This window comes from Molothrus ater, chromosome 26, assembly GCF_012460135.2.
Source record: "Molothrus ater isolate BHLD 08-10-18 breed brown headed cowbird chromosome 26, BPBGC_Mater_1.1, whole genome shotgun sequence".
Taxonomy (NCBI): Eukaryota; Metazoa; Chordata; class Aves; order Passeriformes; family Icteridae; genus Molothrus; species Molothrus ater.
In genome coordinates, this window is record NC_050503.2 from 4,800,850 (window position 1) to 4,822,520 (window position 21,671).

The 21,671-nt window shown below is 63.3% G+C and overlaps 1 protein-coding gene across 1 annotated transcript; it reads right to left on the reverse strand.

Moving 5' to 3' along the window:
- Positions 1-285: 285 nt before the first annotated feature.
- Positions 286-8,618, reverse strand: TNFAIP8L1 (TNF alpha induced protein 8 like 1). Its single transcript, XM_036399477.1, has 2 exons — positions 8,060-8,618; positions 286-1,701 (listed from the first exon to the last, which is right to left on the reverse strand). The coding sequence occupies exon 2, from the start codon at positions 1,697-1,699 to the stop codon at positions 1,139-1,141; it is 561 nt and encodes a 186-aa protein (XP_036255370.1). The 5' UTR covers positions 1,700-1,701; positions 8,060-8,618; the 3' UTR covers positions 286-1,138.
- Positions 8,619-21,671: the final 13,053 nt, after the last annotated feature.

The following is a 21,671-nucleotide window of genomic DNA, read 5'->3' on the forward strand; positions in this document are numbered from 1 at the left end:
GCTTTGGGCACTTCCAGGCAAGGGGCACCCTGTGCCAGGGCTTCTCCACCTCACAGGGAGGAACTGCTTCCCAATATCCCATCCAACCCTGCCCTCTGGTAGGGGAAGCCATTTCCCTTTGTCCATGCAAATCCAGGAGCTGCTGGGCCACAACCAGCAGCAGTGCCAGGGGACAGAGAGCACAAACCCCAGGAGACAGAGAGCCACCAGCAGCTGGGGGCAAAGCCAGCTGTCCCCAGGGCTCATCCTGTCACTGTCACCACTGCTAGAACACCCTCACAGAGCTCCCAGGCCACACAGTGAGTTTATTTCAATAACTCATCAGGGCTACAGAGTTTGCCAAAAACGAACATCACTCAGTCAAGGGCGTGGAAAAGGGATGAAATCCCAGGGGGGCTTTGGATGACCACCAAGGACAGCGTTGGAGCTGCCAGGTGGCACCACCACTGGAGGCTGGTGGGCAGTTGGGTGCTGGGTGGTTCCAGGGATCCAGGGATGGAGCAGCTGCCCCCAGCTCCCTCCCAGCCCTCCTCCAGGTGAGGAGGGATCCTCCTGGCCTCAGGGATTTGTCTTTGAGGACACCTAAGCCCAGGCAGAAGCGCCTTCCTGCCTGAGGCAGCCAGCACAAGTCTGGACCATGATTTGCTCCCACCACGTTGTGGAGCTGCTGGAAGAAAACCACGGCGTTCCACAGCCCTCCAGTTATGGGGTCTCAGAACTGATCCCCCCCAACAACATCCCCCCTGCACAGAGACACCTCAGAGGTGCTTCACACCGCGAGTCTTTGGTTCAGTTTCCCCTCAGAGGGAACAGAGTTCAAGGCAAAGAGTCCAAACCCTTGGACTCTGAGCTAAAGGCACTTGGTGGGCAAAGGAAATCCAACTGTACAGCAGGGGCCCAAAATCCCAGGATGGCCTGGAGAGGGCTCAGCCCAGCACAGGGAGGGGTTTGCAGACCCTGGGCAAGGGGGACACAAAGCCAAGAGGTTCAATCTCTTGGAGAAACGAGGAGAACACAAGCCAGCACTACAGAGGAGGAGGAGGAGGAGGAGGGGACGGCGAGCCCGGCGGAGGCCAAAGCAGACATCGCAGCTTCGGCCTCGTGGGAGGCAGAGTCCGGCTGCCAGGAGCAGCCCAGCTCAGATGCTCTCCTCCTCCAGCATCTTGTTGACCCCCTCGCAGATCCTCTGGAGGTGGGTGCGGTAGGGCTCGGCCGGGCCGTACAGCGCCGACAGGAACTCGTAGTCCGCAAAGTGGTTGAAGACGTGGTTGATGCGCGAGTGCGACTTGGCCGTCAGGTGCCCGTTGACCGCCTGGTGCAGCAGGTCCCGGCACTCGGTCAGCACGCTGGACATGACCCTGCGGTCGAAGGTGAAGTCTATCTGGTGGAAGCTGACGGCCGTCATGGCCAAGGTGTGAACCTTCTTGCGGAAGCGCTCCATGACCAGCAGCTCCTCGGGGCTGAACTGCCCGTTGCGGTAGAGGACGCCCAGCTTCATCACGATCTTGATGAGGTTCTTGATGATCTTCTGGGCCTCCTTGCGGTTGTGGGTGTACTCCTTGGTGGCCCGGTACAGCTCATCCAGGATCTCGCTGCTGGTGTCGTCGATGAAGGCGTTGGCGATGGTCTTGGTGGCCATTTTGCTCAGGAGCTTCTTCTGGGCCTGCAGGGCCAAGTTCTTGGTGCTGAAGGTGTCCATCTCTGCGGGGGAAGAGGCACACACGGGTCAGTCCCTGCTCTGCATCCTTCCCCATCTCACCTGGGCTGGTGGAGTGTCCCAGTCCATGGCAGGGGATGTCCCAGGCCATGTTCTGTGATTCCTCACCTCCCCACACAGATTTTTGGCAGGAGAAAGAGCATCTCCAGCTAATGCCAAGACTTGAGGGAGCTCCTGGGTGCCAGGGCAGGTGAGAGCTGAGCTCACCCCCCAGGTTTGGTTGGTGGGATCAGTTCCAAGGTGTTCCCACCTCCCTCTTCCCAAACTCTGTGGAGAGGCTGCAGCGAGCGAGGTGTCCCTACCTGAGCACCGGCCCTCCATCCCGCTGTCCCTCCTGTGACCGACACCTCCCTCCCTCTGGTGCCGGAAGGACTCTTGCCCCATCGTTTTTGAACATTTTTCCTTCCTTAAAACCTGACTCACTTCCTGCAGGGTGAGCTGGGGACAGCCCAGGTGGCAGCTGAGTCACCCCCTTTGCCATGTGCCACATCCACCCCGCTCCGGCCGTGGTCGGGGCGGCACAGCCGGTTTGCAGCACCCAGCAATGGCTGGGAGCCCTCTTCCCTGGCACTGCTCACCCTGGAACACCCACACAAGCTGGGACTTGTTATGCTGCTGCCCCAGCCTCCTCCAGAGGTGAATAATTCACCCAGACAGGAGCCTCACCTACAGCCCCGCTCCCGCATCCCAGCGGGACCAAATCCATCACCTGGGGCAGAGCACGGCTTTAAACTCTGCTGAGAACGATGAAAACCAACCCTGGAGATGCATCTTGGCCTGGGAAGCTGCAGAGCTACAAATCACAGGGAGGGGAGAACAGCAGGAAAACAACCAGGATGGATGGGCAGAGCTGGGAGCTGCTTCTGCAAGAGCCTGCACATGGCAGGGACAGCCTGGCAGAGCAGGAGGGGAGTGGATCAGCCTATAAATACATCCCCGGGGAGGGGAGAGGAGATATTTCAGCTGAAGGATGCTGCTGGTGTGAGGATGGATGGGGATAAATTGCTCATGGATAGGGAGAAGGTTTAGATTTGATGTTAAGAAGGAATTGTTCCCCGAGAGGGAGCTGAGGCCATGGCACAGGGGGCCCAGAGCAGCTGTGGCTGTCCCTGGATCCCTGGAAGTGTCCAAGGCCAGGCTGGAGCAGCCTGGGGTAGTGGAAAGTGTCCCTGCCCATGGCAGGGTGGGATGAGATGAGCTTTTGGTCTTTTTCCGACCCAAACCATTCCACGACTCTGGGGTTCTGTCACAGAACCAAGTCTGTCCCCATCACAGGCAGCTCTGTCATTCCCCCCTGGCCAAGCTGAAAGCCCCAGACCCCTGTGGGGATCCCCAGTGCTGCTCCCACCACTCTGGAGGGCACAGCAGCCCCTCAGGAGCAAACCCCAGCTCCTCAGGGCTCCCCAGCTGGGGCCAAGGCTCCCCAGGCAGTCATGCCAGGACGATGGAGCTGAGCCCTGGCTCCCTGAGCATCTCCCAGCCACCAGCTCCCAAACCTGAGGGCAGCCAAGGCTCCGTGGGGATGAGAATGCCGGGAGCAGTGACAGAGACGTCGCCTGCAGGGTTATTTACAGCCCTCAGGAAAAACACGGAGGTTTGGAAGCATTTCCTACAGTGGGAAAACATTGATTTTTGTCAGCCTGAGCCTCAAGCTGAGGCTCACGCGCTTAATAAGACAAAAATGACAGCGCAGAGCCTGGTGACAGCAGCTCCTGGGTCAGGCTCATGGAATTCCAATGGCTGCATGCAGGAGGGAGGGATGGGCAGGATGGGCAGAGGCAGCTCCAGCTCCTCTCACTTCACCCGTGCCAGGCATCCTGTCCGGAAGGAGCAGGGCTGTGCTGTGCTGTTGACAGCCTGGAATTTCCCTCCCCAGGCTTGTGGGGTGCCCTGGGAACGCTGCCTGGATAAATAGGAATTCCCACACCCATAGGAATTCCCACACCCGAGCTCTGCCCTGGGTGACCACAGACATAAAGCCAAGTGCAAACTCCACCTCCAGAGCACATGAAAAATAGGAAGTGCCAAGTCCTGCGAGCTGCCCACGGCTCCTAAATGCCAGCTGCAATAATGGATCAACCCTCTGCTCCCTGCAGCCAATAACACCCGGCTGCTCACTGCCCTCCCCTGCTCCAGAGCAGGAGCATTGCTCCAGGGGGGAAACTGAGGCACAAAGCATTACTGGGGGGGGGGTCCTAGGGACCCCAAAATGGTATAGGCGGGTATGGGGACCCCAAAAATGCAACCAGCTCCCTCTCCAGTGCCCAGGGATGGTTTTGTAGGCTGCTTCCTGCAAACCCCAAGGAAAGCCAGGCTCACCTCCTGCTGCACCGGGATGGTGCCCCTGGCGCCCTCCACTGCACACTCGGCCCAGCAGGAGCTGCTGAGTCAGCAGCAGCGGGAGATTTCACCGGAATGAGCCGTGTTCCTGCCGGGAAGGGCCCCAGGCCCCCATTGTTCACGAGGGGCTGCTATCAGAGCACGGAAGAGTCGAGCCTTGCCCCGAGCAGCCAACGGGAGCCTGAAATAACCCACTCCACTTCCTTCCTGTCGCTGAAGTTTCCAGCCCAGCTCAGGGCTTGGGCTCCCCCCTTCTTCTTTTTAATGAAAACGCCCTAAAAAACAGTTTGTTCTTCTTCTTCCTAAGTGGAGCAGCCCAGTGCTGCTGTCACCCAGTTCCTCCCTGCTCCGGAAGAGTGCGGCAGGGCTGCGGTCCCAGCAGTGGCTTTGGGCACAGGTACAGCCCTTTCTTGGAGGGTTTCCGCCCATCTTGGAGGTTTTTGGGGCAGTCTTGCAGCCCTGAGTGGTGGTGTGAGGGTTGGGGTGAGCACACAGAGGGTGGCCCTGTCACAGGACAGACGTGGTCCCCTTGGGGACAGACACGTGCCGCGCTCATCTCCGGTTTGGCGTTCACCCCACTGGGCTTGCACCTCACCCAACACCCAGCTGTGACCTGATTGCCCGAAAAAACCTCTCCCACAGCACTGAGGGCACAAGCATCAATCATCAATCATCATCAGAAAGCTCCTGTCTGAGGGGGGAAGACAAGACCCTGTCACCCTGTGGCCACCTGGCGCCGGTGGCACCACAGCAGCGATATCATCCCAATTATCATTTTTACCTGCTCCAAAGATCCCTCGCCCTGCCTGTCCCTTCCACCTGGCTCCCACCAGCAGCTCCATGGACTTGGTCCCCCGAGCCCCCCCAGTTCCCTTGGCAGCAGGTGAATATTTCATGCAGGAGAGGAAAAGCACTTAATTAATTCATGGAGCAGCGCAGAGGGGGAGGCTCCACAAAGCTCCAGCTCAGAGCAAGGCGCCTCTGCCTCCTCTTCCTCCTCCCCTCCCTCCTCCACCTTCCCGCTGCGGCCGTAGTAACTTGGATTGTCTTGCTACAAGTTTGCTCCAACATGGAAACATCGTTTCCCAACAGGATAAACACTGAATTGCGGCCATCTCCCTGGATTTCCCTCCCACTGCTTTGGGAAACACCCCTGCTCTGTCCCCCAGCATTCCCAGTCCCCTGAATCCGTGGCTGAATGCCAAGTTGGTGGATGGCATCCCACTGCTCTGCTCTCCATCCCCCGGCATCGCTTTCCCCGTGCTCCAACCCCTATTAATTAATTAAACCCTCCTGGATTACAGGAGCCAGGTCGGAGCGCTGGGCAGTAACCTGAGAGCCCCAGCAGCGTCTCCAGCCTGTCCCCACCATCCATGACCCCACATCCAGCCCCAGCAGCGTCTCCAGCCTGTCCCCACCATCCATGACCCCACATCCAGCCCCAGCAGCGTCTCCAGCCTGTCCCCACCATCCATGACCCCACATCCAGCCCCAGCAGCGTCTCCATCCTGTCCCCATCATTCATGACCCCACATCCAGCCCCAGCAGTTTCCATCCTGTCCCCCACCTTCTGTGCCCCCCACAGCTCCCAGGCCCCATTACCAGCGCCGGGAGAGCCGAGGAAGAGGAGCGGGAGGAAGGAGGGAGGACGCGTGCCGGCCCTCGCAGGTTGCCATGGGTGCAGAGAGCAGCCGGAGACGCTGCCCGGGCGCGTGTGTGCCCAGCGGGGTGAGGCCGGGAGGAAGGCACTGAGTAAACACCTCACCCCAGGAAAAGCTCCTTTCCTGGCACGGCCGGGTGAATCCGCGGCTGGAAGGGGCACCGGGAATGCTGAGGGGCACCGGGAATGCTGAGGGGGACAGGAATGCTGAGGGGCACCGGGAATGCTGAGGGGGACAGGAATGCTGAGGGGGACTGGGAATGCTGAGGGGGACTGGGAATGCTGAGGGGAACAGGAATTCTGTGGGGCACTGGGAATGCTGAGGGGCACCAGGAATGCTGAGGGGCACCGGGAATGCTGAGGAGGACCGGGAATGCTGAGGGGGACCGGGAATGCTGAGGGGGACTGGGAATGCTGCAGGGCACTGGGAATGCTGAGGGGGACTGGGAATGCTGCAGGGCACTGGGAATGCTGAGGGGCACTGGGAATGCTGAGGGGCACTGGGAATGCTGAGGGGCACCGGGAATGCTGAGGGGGACTGGGAATGCTGAGGGGAACAGGAATGCTGAGGGGGACTGGGAATGCTGCAGGGCACTGGGAATGCTGAGGGGAACTGAGAATGCTGAGGGGAACAGGAATTCTGTGGGGCACTGGGAATGCTGAGGGGGACCAGGAATGCTGAGGGGCACCAGGAATGCTGAGGGGCACCAGGAATGCTGCAAGGCACCGGGAATGCTGCGGGCACTGCCACACCTGGTGCTTCCCCCCTCGCCCTGCTCACTCCCGGTGCCAGCGCGGGTGCCAAGCGCTTGGCGTGTCCCCATCACCGTCCCCTCCGCCTCTGGCACCGAGCTGAGCTCCTCCGTCCCAAAATCTCCTTCCTGCGGGGCTCCAGATGCAGCCATGGGAAGGAGCCGGGTTTTGGTTTTGCCTGGGAATGCTGATCCGCCCTGGCAGCTCTGACGTGTCTGTGCAAGGAGCTGAGCCGCCCGTCCGAGGGGGCTCTGGCGGTGCCAACCCCGGGCATGGGTGGGGAATGGGACCCTGGATCCACAGGGAGGGGGGCTCAGGGGTGCTCACCCCCACACAGGGCAGGGGGGCATCCTGGGGGTTGATTTGGCACCAAGGAATTCCCCCTGGGATTATTGTGCCCCGCGGGGGAGGCAGCTGCCAAATTGGAGAGGAGGAGGAGGAGGAGGAGGAGGAGGAGGAGGAATGGAGGTTATTTTAAGGAGAGAAGGAGGAGGAAGAGGAGGAGGAAGGGGGGTTGTTTTATGGAGGGGAAGAGGAAGAGGAGGAAGAAAGGGGGATTCTATGGAGAAAAGGCAGAGGAAGAGGAGGAGGAAGGGGGTATTTTACAGAGAGGAGGAAGGGGGGGTTATTTTGGAGCATCTGTCTCGCCTTCCATTTCCTCCTTTTCTTTCTCCAGCTGCCATCAAGCTGCTCTCTCTGGCAGCAACTTCCTTTCCCCTTCACTCGGAGCAGACGGAGCCTCATGGGGAAGTAGAAAACAGAGGCTGGGAGAGGGGAAACTGAGGCCAAACCACCATCCGTCCGTCTGTCCGGCTGCGGAGGGGGCCAGGGCACATCACATGCTTCCTGCCCCGGGATCAGGAGGACAAAGTCGCTCTGGGAGGGAGGAAAACTCCACGGGACGATTCGGATCCAAAGCTGGGCCTGGGGTCAGTAAAGAACGGCCCAAACCCTCCCGTGTCCCAGGGAAGATCGGGCAGAGTTGGGAGTTTTACACCCAGCTCTGCCCCCGGGGCGATCCGGCCTCTCCCAAGGGATTCGTCTTTCCAGGAATCGAGGAATTTCATCCTCTGGAGCGCAGGGACAGGCGATGCTCGAAGCCAAGTGCTGCCATGGGGCACCCGGCCCTGCCCTGGCACGTGGGGCCGTGACAGCCCCACGGGGGTGGCTCCGGTGCCTCCTCCCGGCTCCCGTTATCCAGCACCCGCCGGACCCGGCGCCCTTCCCAGCCCCATCGCGTTTCCCTTGAATCCGGGGGGAAATCGCCCTCGCCCCGTGTTTTATCCCCCTGGCAAAGCCGCGGCACAGCCGGGGGGTGCCGGGGCAGCTCCGGGCTCTGCCCGCCCGCAGCTCCCGGCCCTCGCCGCTCCCCGAACCTCCTCTCCCCCCGGGATCCCGACACCGGGCTGGGGGGACACACACGGATGATTCCCGGGGTGGGGGGCGAGAGGCTTCGCCCCCCAGTGCAAGCACGAAACGGTGCCGGTACCGAGCGCCCCCGCACCCACGGACCGGGGATGATGGGAGGAACCGGGGGAACCGGGAGGAACTGGGAGGTACCGGGAGGTACCGGGGGAACCGGCCCTTACCTGCAGCCTGCCTCGGGGAGAGCGGCGCCGGGACCGGGACCGGGGCTTCTCCGGTGCCCCCGGCGGGACGGGACTGGACGGGGCGGGACGGGGCTGGACGGGGCGGGGCCAGGCGAGGGTCCCGCTTTCCCCGGCGCCTCTCCCTGCCCGGAGGGCCCCGCAGACGCTACCAGTGCCCGGTCCCCGATGCCGGTGCCCGGTGACGAAGCCCGGTGTTCGGTCTTCGATGCTCGGTGCCAGTCCCGGTGTCCGATATTCCGTTCCCGGCTCCCGTTCAGTTCACCGGTTCCCAGTGTCCAGTGTCCGGTGCCCGGTTCCCGGTGCCAGTCCCCCGTGTCTGTTTCCCGATTCCCGATGCTGGTTCCCGGTGCCGGTTCCCGGGTCTCAGTGTCGGGTTCCCGGTGCCGGTTCCCGGTTCCCGGTGCCGGTTCCCGGCTCTCAGTGTCCGGTTGGCGGTGCTGGTTCCCGGTTCCCGGTGCCGGTTCCCGGCTCTCGGTGCCGGTTCCCGGCGGGTCGGGGCCTCCCGCCCGCGGTCGCCGCCAAGTCCCGCGCGGGGCCGGGAGCGGCGGGGGCGGGGCCGAGGGGCGTGTCCCGCGGTGGGCGCCAGCCAATGGCGGCGCGGGGCTTGCTACGAAGCAGCCAATGGGAGGGCGCGGACGGTGCGTGGGCGGGGCCGGGGCGGGCGCGTCCCCGTGGGTCCCGCGCGCGTGGGCCGGTCCCGGTAACGCGCGCGGGGCGGGCTCGGGGCTCCCCAGGTTGCAGGGGGGGAACCGGGACACGCGGGGGGGACGGGGACACGCGGGGGGGACGGGGACGCCGGTGGGCGGCGGGGAGGCGCGGGGTGAGAGCGTCACGCGTGGGAGAGGCGCGGGACGGCGGGCGGGAGCGGCGGCGCTGATGAACCGGGGCTGAGGATGGCGCTGCTGGACCGGGCGGAGCGGGGGCAGCGCCGCGGGGTCCGGCAAAGCTCCCCCTCCTCCTCCTCCTCCTCCTCCTCCTCCTCCTCCTCCTCCTCCTCCTCCTCCTCCTCCTCCTCCTCACACCGCGGCCTCACGAGGGGATGGGACACGCGGGGCTGCCGTGCTGCCGGCCGGGAGCAGCGGGTGCGGGAGGGTTTGGGCCCGAGGATCGTGCCTATCCGTTCATCCCGGTGCCGGGAGCCCCCCGACATCCCAGAGATTCGGAGCTGCCCAGCATCGGGAGTGTCGGAGCATCCTTCCTCTTCCTCCTCCCGGCTCAGTGGGTACGAGCCGCGGCACGGGATCCTAATTCCCAAAGGTGGCATTAAACAGATTAAAGGTGGGATTTAGAGCGGATTAAAGTCCGGATTAACGGGAGCCTTGACTTGGGTCTTGGTCTCACGCAGCGGCTGAAAAGCGAACCCCAGATCCTCACCAGCCCCCCGGCCCTGCTGCCCCCCGCCCCACGGCAGTGCCCGACACCCCCGGGGCATCGCCCCCACTCCAGATATCCCCGAGGATTTGCTCTGGTGCCAGATCGTGCCGGAACAGCCGGAGCAGCTGTTACCGCACTTCCGAACAGTTGTGGTCCCAGCCTGCCCGGCATAAATCACCCTCCGGGCTCCTCCGATCCCGGTGGCCACCAGGAGCCTGGTCCTGTGTCCCCATCACTGCCCTGTTCTGTACTGCCACTGCTGTCCTGCCCCACGTTCCCATTGCTGTCCTGTGCCGGCACCATTTCCCCATCCCGTGTCCCCATTCCTGCCCTGTCCTGTGTCCCCATTGCTGCCCCATCCCGTGTCCCCATTCCTGCCCTGTCCTGCACCCCGCCGCTGTCCCATCCCACATTCCCATCGCTGGGACACCCCGCAGGTTTTCAGCAGGCTCAGGCTGTTGCTGAAGGTGTTCTGGAGGGTGATGGGATGGGGTGGGCGTGTGGGGAGCACCCCCAGCGCACTCCGGTGTGCCCAACACGCAGATCCCACAATTCCCAACTAGGGAAGAATCTCAGCAATGTCCCCACGTCTCGCGGAGCTCTGCACCTCCCTGTAGCCCCGGGACAGCGGCTGGGGGATGCTTGGCTGGGGTCACACGGGGGGAGCCCCCACAAATCCATGTCCCTGCCCGGAGTGGATGGAGCAGCCGCTGCGGATCAGCGGGGATGGGAGCTGGCGCCGCATGAAAACAGGGAATAAAAAAAGAGAGGCAGCAGGATCTGGTCCAGCTCCGAACGGCCTCTCCCCCCGTCCCTCCTCTCCTTTCAGGGAGATTAAATGGGGCTTTGCAGCCGCCGCTCTCCTGCCCGAGAGCATCGCCCGTCCTCGGGGAGGCGGCCCGCCAGCCCCTCCCTGTGCTGGGGCGGGTCCCACCCGGACACCGCCCGAGCTCCGGGAGCTCCAGTCCCGGCTGCTCCTCCTTGAGACACCCGCAGAGCTCCAGGAGCTCCAGTCCCGGCTGCTCCTCCTTGAGACACCCGCAGAGCTCCAGGAGCTCCAGTCCCAGCTGCTCCTCTCGGGCCGGGAGCGGGGGCTGCGCTGCGCTGCGGGCAGGGGGAGCATCCCCAGGGAGGCAGCGCCTGAATAATTCAGGAGAGCTCAGCGAGCCAAGGGGGATCCGCTGCCCGCCGGCCGCCGAGGGTGCTGGGGAGGGCACGGAGCCGCTCTCTGTGCTGCCCTCAGCCCCGGTGTCACTGTGCCAGGACAGCTCAGGGCCCATCACCCTCCAGAGCAGGCTGCTGGCCCAGCCCGGCCCCAGGAGGACCCAGCACCTCGTTTGGCTGAGCAGGGGGACAGCATGGGGACAGCGTGTCCCCAACACCCCCCTGTGCCCGTGGTGGCACACGGGGACAGCATGGGGACAGCGTGTCCCCAACACCCACCTGTGCCCGTGGTGGCACACGGGGACAGCATGGGGACAGCGTGTCCCCAACACCCCCCTGTGCCCGTGGTGGCACACGGGGACAGCATGGGGACAGCGTGTCCCCAACACCCCCCTGTGCCCGTGGTGGCACACGGGGATGGGAAGGGGACAGCGTGTCCCCAACACCCACCTGTGCCCGTGGTGGCACACGGGGATGGGAAGGGGACAGCGTGTCCCCAACACCCCCCTGTGCCCGTGGTGGCACACGGGGATGGGAAGGGGACAGCGTGTCCCCAACACCCCCCTGTGCCCGTGGTGGCACACGGGGACGGGATGGGGACAGCGTGTCCCCAACACCCCCCTGTGCCCGTGGTGGCACACGCTGGGCCCCGGCAGCTCCTGGGGCAGGGGCTGGTGTCCCTGCCCATAAAGCCGCCATTGTCACCGGGGCACGTGCGGGGTGGGGGAACCCCCGTGGCGGGGCGCTGCATCCCTCAGGCCCTTCCCTCCGCAGCACTTTGCATTCCCACTGCTCCCTGCCCGCGCCGCACAGCTGTGCCTGGCCACAATGGCCCCTTCTTGCCGCGTCACCGGCGCCGGCTGCGCTCCCTCGGCCCCTTCCCCGGGGCCGAGCCACCCCGCTGGCAGCCGAGGCGGAAAAATTCATCCCAGTTCAAAAAAAAAAAAAAAAAAAGAGAAAAAAAAAATCCATCCTGGCAGGCACCGGCTCCGGAGGAGAGCACACTCTCCTGACCAGTTATCCCAGTGACGCTCCAGGATTGTTAGCTGGTGTCGAATGGAAGGAAAGGGACGCTGGAGGTTGTCACTCAGGGGTGCTGGCGGTACCCAAAGGCAGCTGGTGACACCCTGGGGCTGTCCTGGAGCCGTGGGGACAGGCTGTGGCTCCTGAGTGCCGGGCTTGGATCCAAACCGAGCTGCTGGCCCTCTCAGGGCACAGGGGCCTCCTGGGTCCCCAGTGCCACATTCCTGAGCAGAGCAATCCCCTGTCCCTCCCACCCTCCCTGCTGCACATCTGGCCTGGTGCCACAGCTGGATCGGGCCCTTCTCTCTCCGGTGTTCGCTCATGGAGTGGGGAGCGCCGAGCCTCGTTAGTTAATTAAAATTAAAGCTCGATCGAAGCTGTCAGGCAGTGCCGCTCCTCCAGAGGCTGCAGCGCTGCTGTGCTCCCGGGAAGGGATGGAGGAGGATGCTCCAGGGGAGAGATGCACCCTGGGGAAGAGGTTTCTGTGATCCCCCTCCCTGCGAGGACACGAACCTCCATCCCTGCCCTGGGGACACTGCTGTGTGTCCCGCCTGAGTGTGACCCACTTACCCAGGCTCAGCTGAGCCCTGCCTGCTGCATTTGGGGCTGGGGGCTGCTGAGAGGGACCCGGACATCAGAGCCGAGCCCAGCGCAGAGCCCCGGGCGGCTCCGGCTGCGGCGGCCGGGACAAAAGCAAATGTAGGTTAAGCACAAAGTGCTGCGGCTCGGCCGCACGGGGAGGGGCCGGGGCAGGGCCCACCGCTGCAATTAGCTAATTGCTCCTGTCACTGCTCCCTGCTTCGCTCTCCATCGGATAAAACTGCCCTGGGGGGCACCGTGCCCCCCGCCTGCCCCCCGTGCGCTGCTCAGCGCTGGGGGGGCTCAGGATGGAGGGAAGGGGAGCCCCCCCAAAGCTGCTGTTCCCAGCCCCGCTGGATGTGACAGCCCTGGTGTCACCTGCTGGGGACAATGTCCTTAACACCAGGGATGGATGTGGCTTCCCCTCCCCTTTTTGGGGGTGTCCTGCTGCACCCCAAGGCTTCAGGATCCCTCGTGGCCAAATTCCATCCAAGCTGTGGAGTGGGAACCTGGGATGAGTGTGGGAGGCTGTGACACCACCAGGAGCCTGAGTGACAAATTACATCATCAGAGGGGGTCCTTGTGTCACCTGTGGGACAAACAGACCCCCAGCCTGTTGGGTGACAGCAGCACAGATGGGCGAGGGGACAGACAGGATGCTGATGACGTCATCAGGATGATCTGTGACATCATCAGGTGCCCATGAACAGGGGGCAGAGAGAGGGGCCCGAGCAGGCTGGGACAGCTGGATGTGGAGGAAGAGGAGCAGGAGCAGGAGCAGGAGCAGACGGTGGCCCTATGGAGATATGTCCCCAGCTCGTGTTTGCCAAGCCTGTCCTTGTGCTGGTGACATATTGACTGACAATTCTTAATCAAGTGGATTATTAATTAGCAGCAGAGCTGGCTGGTTAATCCTCAGCCGGGCTGGGAGCTGCTGGTTTGTGCTGACACAGCTGGGTACGGTGACAGTGCCACCGTGCTGGGTGCCCCCGTGCCAGGACACCCACGCTGGCCCAGGGAGGGGATGGATGCCATCCCCCCGGGCTCGGGTGGTGGCTTCACCCCTGTGCACACCCGTGATCCAAATCTTGCAAGGTTTCACCCCAGAACTGCTGGGTGGCACCACAGGAATGGCCCTGGCACAGCAGGAGCGGTGGCTGGTGGGTGGGCACCCGTCTGTGGCGTGCCTCGGTGCCATCTGGGCCATTCAGGGGGAGGTGACATGCGTGTCACTAGTGCCACACGTGTCCCCAGCCCTTGCTGTGGAAGTCGTGCCGCGGAGGGTGCGGGGGACCAGCCCTGCCCGGTGCATCCCCGTCCCTGCCCACGTGTGTGGCCTTGTCCCCACCGTCCCCAGCAGCGCGGGGGTCCCAGCGGGCCCTGCGGGCTGGGGACAGGGGAGGGGGCTGGGAGCGGCTCCTCCATCCCCATCTGAGCCGGCTCCAGGGCTGTTCTCACCGCAGCTGCTGCGGGGCCGGCTCCATCCCGCATTTCCCCGCGGCGTGTCCCAGCCATCTGCCGAGATCCCGGCGGGCAGGGCTGCTCCCGCACCGGGAGCTGCTCTCGGAGCGTTCTGCTCCCGTTTCGGTGCAGACCATTGAATTCCGGCCCCAATCCGTGCCGGGTTCTCTTCCCCGCGCGGCTCTCGGGGCGATTTCCCAGCCCCAATTAACGCTCGGAGCGTGTGACGGCGGCTCCCTGGGGATGCTCCCCGTGCTTCCCAGTTCCCGTCAAGATCGAGCGGATAAACCGATGCTGCCGGCGAAGTTAAGGCCGGCGGCAGCTCCGGGAGGCGGTGACGAGCCCGGGGCTGGCGGCAGCCGGAGGCGAATCCATCGAGAGCGGAGCCTCGGGCCCTGCGGGGGGAGCGGGCTCGGGGCTGCTGGGATGAGCCCGCAGGTCCCAGCCCTGCTCTGAGCCCCATCTGTGACTGCTCGCTGTGTGCCGACCCCAGCCGGCCACATCCCCTGGCCAAGCGTCCCCGGCTCCGGCAGGAGGGGAGGTTTTGGGGGGCCATAGCCCCTGCCAGCGTGTCGCTGTCCCCCTCCCGCCCCACACCTGCACCCCGCAATGACCCCCGGCGAGGGACAGCTGGGCTGGCACCCCCCTGGCAGGCCGGGAGAGCCGGGGGAGCAGAGCTGCTCCTCGCAGGCACCTGCCAAGCACACAGCCCGGACAGCTGTGCCCACTGCCAGCTGCCCCGGGCACCCAAAAACGCACCCGCAGCCCCGCGGGTGCATTCCCAGGCCTGGCAGGGGGACGGCTGCTGCAGGCAGGGATGCTCCTGCTGCCTGGCACGGCTGCTGCCTGCTTAATTGCGCTGAAAGCACAACAGATGGCAGAAGGGCTTCAAGATGTTCTTTTCCAACATTTTGGGCTCTTTTCCTCGCCTTCCTCCAAAACAGCTCCAAGGAGGGAGGCTGGGAAGAGCCCTGTGCTCATGGGGAGGGTTGATGACCCCGGGGATGAGTCCAGGGCCACGGTGTAGCCAAGGAATTCAAGGGAATTAAAACATTTGCCGGGCTCACACTGCAGTGCTTTCTTCCCTCTGTAATCCCTGCGCCTGCTGCCCTTCCTGCCCGCACCTCCAGCACCTGCCCGCTGCTCCCAGGGCACAAAAGCCCCTTTGCCACGTCTGGGGGCAGCTGGTGGCAGCAGCTGGGTGCTGGGGGGTCACCTCTGGGCCCTGGGGGGCTGCAAAGGGACTTCTTGGCTTCTTCCCAGAGATGGGGGTCCTGCCACGCTGCAGGCCCAGCCCTGGCTGTGCTGGGCTGTCCCTCAGGGCACTGAGAGTGGCACCGGGCCCAGCACCCAGCAGGCACCCCAGGACACTGTGCCACCCCCACCCTGAGCCTTGCTGAGGCTGGGCACCATCATCCTGTGCCCTGTGCAAGGCTGGCACCTGGCATGGCTGAGCTGGAGCAGGACCCAGCACCCACCCCTGGCTCCAGCACCCACCCCTGTCCCAAACACCCATCCCTGTCCCCAGCACCCATCCCTAGCACCCACCCCTGTCCCAAACACCCATCCCTGTCCCCAGCACCCATCCCCAGCACCCACCCCTGTCCCAAACACCCATCCCTGTCCCCAGCACCCATCCCTAGCACCCACCCCTGTCCCAAACACCCATCCCTGTCCCCAGCACCCATCCCCAGCACCCACCCCTGTCCCAAACACCCATCCCTGTCCCAAACAGCCGCCCCTGTCCCCAGCACCCATCCCCAGCACCCACCCCTATCCCCTGCACCCATCCCTGTCCCAAACAGCCGCCCCTGTCCCCAGCACCCATCCCTAGCACCCACCCCTGTCCCAAACACCCATCCCTGTCCCAGACACCCATCCCAGCCCCTAACACCCATCTCCAGCACCCACTCCTATCCCCTGCACCCATCCCAGCCCCCATCCCCAGCACCCACCCTATCCCCTGCACCCATCCCATCCCCAGCACCCACCCCTGTCCCCGCACCCATCCCGGCCCGCGCTCCCCGCCTGCCCCCGCGGCTCCCGGGCCGGGGTGTGTTACCACGCGCCTTTGATGAATTATTTATGAGGCAGGTGACCTCATTCATTCAGATTGATTTTCCTCCCTGTCACTCCAATTCCATCGTGCTCCTGGAAGCCACGGGGGCCCGTCAGGTGCTGGGCTGTGGGGATGGACCTGGGCACCAGGCAAGAGCCCTTTGACAGCCCGGGAATAATTAGCGTTAATAATAATATTATTAACGGTATTAGTACTTCCATTGCCAGCATTGTTATTATTAAAATTAAGATTTTAAAAACAATTTTTTTATTATTATTATTGCTCTTATCATCATCGTTATTATTATCATTATTGATAATATTGGTATTATTACAGTTGTTACCACCCTCCTGTCCTCCCCAGGACCCCGGGCTGTGCCCACCCTGCCTTGCCCAGTACAGACAGACCCACATCTGCCAGTGGCTGGGTGGCCCAGGGCCACCAAGGGCAATGTTGTCACCTCTGCAGGTGTCCCCAAGCCAGAGGGTGGGAGGTGGCAGCCTGGGCGCTCTCCCAGTGCCTTAAAGATGTGTTTACAAACACACCATTGGATTAAAACCGCACATATTTGAAGCTATATTTAATTTTAAGTGTTCTCTGTGTTCAACCAGTTGCTCGAGCTTATTAAAAAGATATATTTAAAAAGCAATGTGTATTTATTTGTGTACACACACGGCTGCAGCTCCTGCAGCCCCTTCCCAGCACTCGCTGCCTGTCTGAGCGCTCCGTGCCTCAGTTTCCCTCCCAGCTGGGCGAGAGGAGCACCCCAGGGCTGTGGGAGGAAGGCTCAGGGAGGATTTGCTGCCTCTGGGGAATGGATGGCGGGGAAAGGCTGAGCCCAGGGAAAGGCTGAGCCCAGGGCTGTGACAGATCCATACGGGAGGGGACAGAGGGGGCTGGCAGCGCCCCCGGTGCTGCTGAACTTGTGACACAGTGGCACTGCAGGACAGCGCCAGCGCCGTGAGCTTTCACCCTCCCAACAGCCCCTGAATCCAGCCTAGCATCCCTGCCAGAGCATTCCTGGGATAAACATCCCTGGACAGGCATCCCTGAGCCAGGGCATCCCTGAGCCAGGGCATTCCCGGGATAAACATCCCTGGACAGGCATCCCTGAGCCAGGGCATCCCTGAGCCAGGGCATTCCCGGGGTAAAGATCCCCCTGGACAGGCATCCCTGAGCCAGAGCATTCCAGGGGTAAAGATCCCCCTGGACAGGCATCCCTGAGCCAGAGCATCCCTGAGCCAGGGCATTCCCAGGATAAACGTCCCCTGGACAGGCATCCCTGAGCAAGAGTATCCTTCAGCCACAGCATCCCTCAAACGAGCATCCCTGAGCCAGGGCCTCCCTCGGGCCGGGTACCCAGCACTGCCTCGTGGCCGATTCCCATCAGGAGCCGCCCACAGCCCAAATTCCCCCCGCGCTGCCCCTGAGAGCGGCTCGGTGGCAGCTGCCCATCCCCATTGTCACCCCTGCCCATCCTCATTGTCACCCGACAATGGGAAGAGCCCAGTCCTGCTCCCCGGGAGTGCTATTAGCCCAAATATTTGCTTCCCGTCTCCAGGGTGACTGGGTTGCCAGCGCTCACCCACATCCCTCCTTTGATCATTTCCCTCTTGATCTTCCACCGCTGCCGGTTCTCGGCGCTCCTCCCCGGCGCCCTCGCCTCGTGGGGATGCGGGAGCCGGTGGCACCCGCGGGGTCCGGGAGTGGCAGTGGAGGAGCTGGGGGAGATGGGGGAGAGGGGTGGGGGAGAGGAAAGCAGGACTGGGAGCGATGGAGGTGAAGAGTGGAGGGTGAAGGCACAGCTGGGGGGAGGATGGAGACGGGGGTGAGGGAGATGGGTGTGACCTTGGGGAAATGGATGTGGCCCTGGGGTTTGGATCAGGTGCTTGAATCTGCAATCACCATCCCTTCATGGCCACCACCACCATCCCCCTATGGCCACCACCATCTCCTCCCCATGGCCACCACCATCTCCTCCCCATGGCCACCACCACATCCCTTTGTTCAAGCAGGGCACTTCAATGACCAGGGATGGGAGAACAGAGACTCTCTGGTGGGACCATGCTCCCTCCACCCTGCTGGGACAGCAGGACCTGGCTCAGCAGAAGCCCTGGGCAGGACTGACCCAGCTGCTCCCACTCCTTCCCCCTGCTCCTGCACGCTCTTCCTGGAACAAGTTTTTCCCAGCCCAGGGAGCCAAGCAGAGCCACAGCAGATCCAAGCTTGTTTCTATCTTTCCCAAAGCTCACCCAGGTCCAACACTGGCTCTGAGGGCGGGGGATGGAGCTGAGAAATTTCTCCCAGAATAAGAAGAATTTTGGAGCCAGGTGGGATCAGCTCCAGCATCTCTGGAATTTGGCGGTGGCAGGGGAGGGACCGACAGTGCCGAGCCATTTCTAAGCAGCGTTTTTAAAAAACAAAGCGAAATCTTCGCCAGAAAATGTTATTTCCATCCCTTTGGCAAGCACGAGTCATTTGGAAGCGACGCTTTGTGTTGGGAATGGGACCCAAATCTAAAGGAGCTGGGAATGGAGCTCTGGGAAAGCTGCTGGGAGCTGGGATGGAGCCACAGCGAGGGCTGGTGGGGTTTGGCAGCTGGGATCCACACCCCACCATGTCCCTGCACTGTGGCACCTCAGGGGCTGTCACCACCCTTGGTGACAAGCTGTGCCCTGTGTCCCTGTCCCTGAGGTGGTCTGGGGAGCTGTGACCCTGTGGCCTTTCCCTCGCAGAGCCAAACCCCTTTGCTTTGCAACGTCCCGGCCCCACGCTGCAAATCCCCTGGGAAAAGGGCAAAATCCAGCCCCCCTTCCGTGGGCGACCCCATCATGGACCAGGAGGGACCAGGAGGGATGTGATTGTGGGACCTGAAGGGACGAGAGGGGACATCAGAGCAGCATCATCGCATGGGGCGAGGAGGGACCCGGCTGGAGAACCAGGAGGGCTGGAGGAACCAAAGGACCAGGAGAACATGGAGGGACCATTAGGGACAAACCTTCAGGCGCAGGGGCCATGCTGTCACAGCAGGGACACCCTCAGAGGAGCGGAGGACACCAGGACGGACCCTGTCACCAGGTGGGAGCACCCGAGGACACCGCGGGCACCGGGAAGCGGCGGCGGCGCTGGGGGTGGCAATGGCCGGGGGAGCCGTGCCCGCCCGCACTTTGCTGCATGACGGTGATTAAGTTGCTTCCCCTCGTTATGGTCCCTCGGGGAGGTGTTAACCAGCTGCTAATAAAGACGGATGGTTCTGAAGTGGCGTCTCCGGAGCCTTTGTGTCCGTGGAATTTCGGCAGAAGCCACCGGGGTGCCCGGAGGCACCGGGCAGAGCCGCGGCACCCTCGAACAGCCGGCACTGGTGGGGACAAATCTGCTCTGCGGGGGTGACAGGGGGGACGAGGGGAGGATTTGGGAGGCTCGGAGGATGCCGAGAGCCGGAGCAGCCCCGAGGAGGAAAAGGGCGACCCGAAGGGCTGCGGGGGGCGGGAAAGCAGCGGGAAGAGGAGAAATCCAGCAGCAACTGCCCATTAAAATTCATGAAAGCTGTTAAAAAGCAGAGCGCAGCGCGAGCTCCCGGCTGCTGCTGACAAAGCCGGCGAGGGAGGCGGCGGTGCCAGCTCCGTGCAGTGGCAAATTCGGGGTTCAGCCCCCCCTTCCCAAACCGATTTCCCGCTGGGTGACACCACCACGGCCCCGGCTCCCTCGGCACCCACCCGCTGCCGGGCGGAGGGGGTGGATGGAGGCACCAAAGCACATCCCCCACCACGGTACCCCTTCCCTCACAGGGGACCCCAAACTCCCTCCGCTGCCTGGAGGAAGATTTGCATCTTAGAGCTCATTTATTTTCCTTTTTCTCATATATTTTTAGCCCCCCCCCCCCCCCCTCCCCGCCATTCACAACCCCCCTCCCAGCTGCCTGCGAACGAGCCCCGGCGCGATTCCCTCGCCGTAATTAGCAACGTTTCTGCAGGCAAATGGCAGTCGGGAGTGGAGGTGGCATTTCCTTAATTAAAACAATTAATTAGGGTGGGGTGAGAGGGAAGATAAAACATCTTCCCCATAGAAAAGCCTCTTGGAGCTGCCGGTCCCTCGCGGTGGTGCCAGGGATGTGGCTGCCCCAGGGTGACCGTGCCACACGTGCCCCTGTGGGTGCCCACCCTTGGGTGCTGCCCGGCCACTGAGCACCCCGGGGCGGCTCTGGGACCCTCATCCCAGCTCCTTGGCCTGCGAGGCCGGGCTGTTTGTCCCAAAATGTCCCCGTCACGGCCAGGGCCGGTCCCAGCCGGAGCATCCCGGCCGTGGCGATGCCGGCATCGTGCCGGCCCCGGTTCTGTGCCGGGGTATAAATATCCGTGTGTTACTTAGCGACTAATTGCACGGAGCGCAACAGCGGGGGGTGCCAGCCCCTAATGAGGATCTGGAATCAGAGCTGCTAATTACCCCTGTGCCGAGCTGCCGCATCGCTCCTGCTGGGCTCTGCCTGTCCGGCCACGCCGCGCGGCTCCCACCGCATCCCGGTGGCGTCCCTGGCACCGCCGGGCCCAGACCCCCGTGCCAAGGGGGTTTTTGGGCCGGTGAGAGGCCAAATCCAACGATGTCCCCGTTTGGATGGCCTCTCTGAGGCAGGTGCCTCCCCGCACCCTGGTCACGTCCCTTCGGGTGGCCTGGCACAGCCCCACCGGTGCCAAGGAGCGAGGGCTGCCGTGAGTGGCTGGGTGAATACCCGGGCACACGCGGGGCTGTCTGTGTGTCCGTGGGGGTGTGCGAGGCCAGCTTGGGACAGGGGTGTTTGAAATCCAGACCTTTCCCTGGGCCGGGGGAACGCCCTGGGCCAGGCCGGTGGAACCCCGAACCCCTCAGCAACACCAACCCAGCAGGAACTTGGTGGTGTTGGCCCCTCTTGCCGAGCTCACCCACCCCCTGCTCGGACTGTAACCTTTCACTTGGTCCCAGAAGCTCCAACACGCACAGGACGAGGCTCTGGCACTCCTGGCACAGCCGATTCCAGCACCGGGGGAGCCCCGGCCGAGCCACGGCACCACCCGGTGCCCGGTGCACCCCCGGTACGGGGGTCACCCTTCCCCAGAGCACAGAATTTGGGGTGCCCAGGAACATCCCTCCAGGCTCATCATCTTCCCGTGGCTGGGGGATTTTTTTCCTGGGCTCTGCACACCACGTGGATGGTGGGAAGCAGGTCCCGGGTAAATATCTCCCGGCGGGTGCGTGCGGGGATGCTGCCTTCACAGGATTTACAGCTTCAAAGCCTCGGCCTCAAAGCCTGCAGATATCTTTTCATCATTTCAGCCGCGGTCTAATTACCCCGCTGGCCGCCGGCGCTGCCCGGCGCTCCCAGGTACAGCCTCTCTTAATAGCTGGAATTTATTATTTAAATGTCGTTTTTCAGCTCCTGGCTCCCGTTCCGGCTCCGGGGGTGCCTGTGCCCCCCCCCCCCCGCACCCCAAAACCTGGGCGCCCTGATCCGCCAGCACCCGGCGTTCACGCTTTCCGCCTGCTCTGAGCCGTGACGAGTTATTAATTAACGGCGAGGTATCGTTCCCTGCTTCATCTTCGCTGTAATTAGATGGTGGGGATGCCGGGAAGCCGAGCTGCTTAACGCTTGCCGGAGGGGGATGAAGGGAACCGGAGTCCTCCCGAACCAGCCGGCGCATCCCGGTGCTGCCGGAACCGGGGCTTTGCTCCCCGCCAACCGAGGGCCCCTCCCGCCGGCCCGGAGCTCTGGCGCAGAGCCCCGGTACCGCTGATTTACGGCGGGCACCGACCCCGCCGGCGGCGGGGCCGTGATGGATGCGGGGCCGCGTGCCGTGATGGATGCGGGGAGCAGCCCCGGCCGCGGCGCCTGTTAATTAGTCGCTCTGGATTGATGAGAAATTGCAGCTCCCGCTAACGATGGCAGCGGCTGAGCCGCGG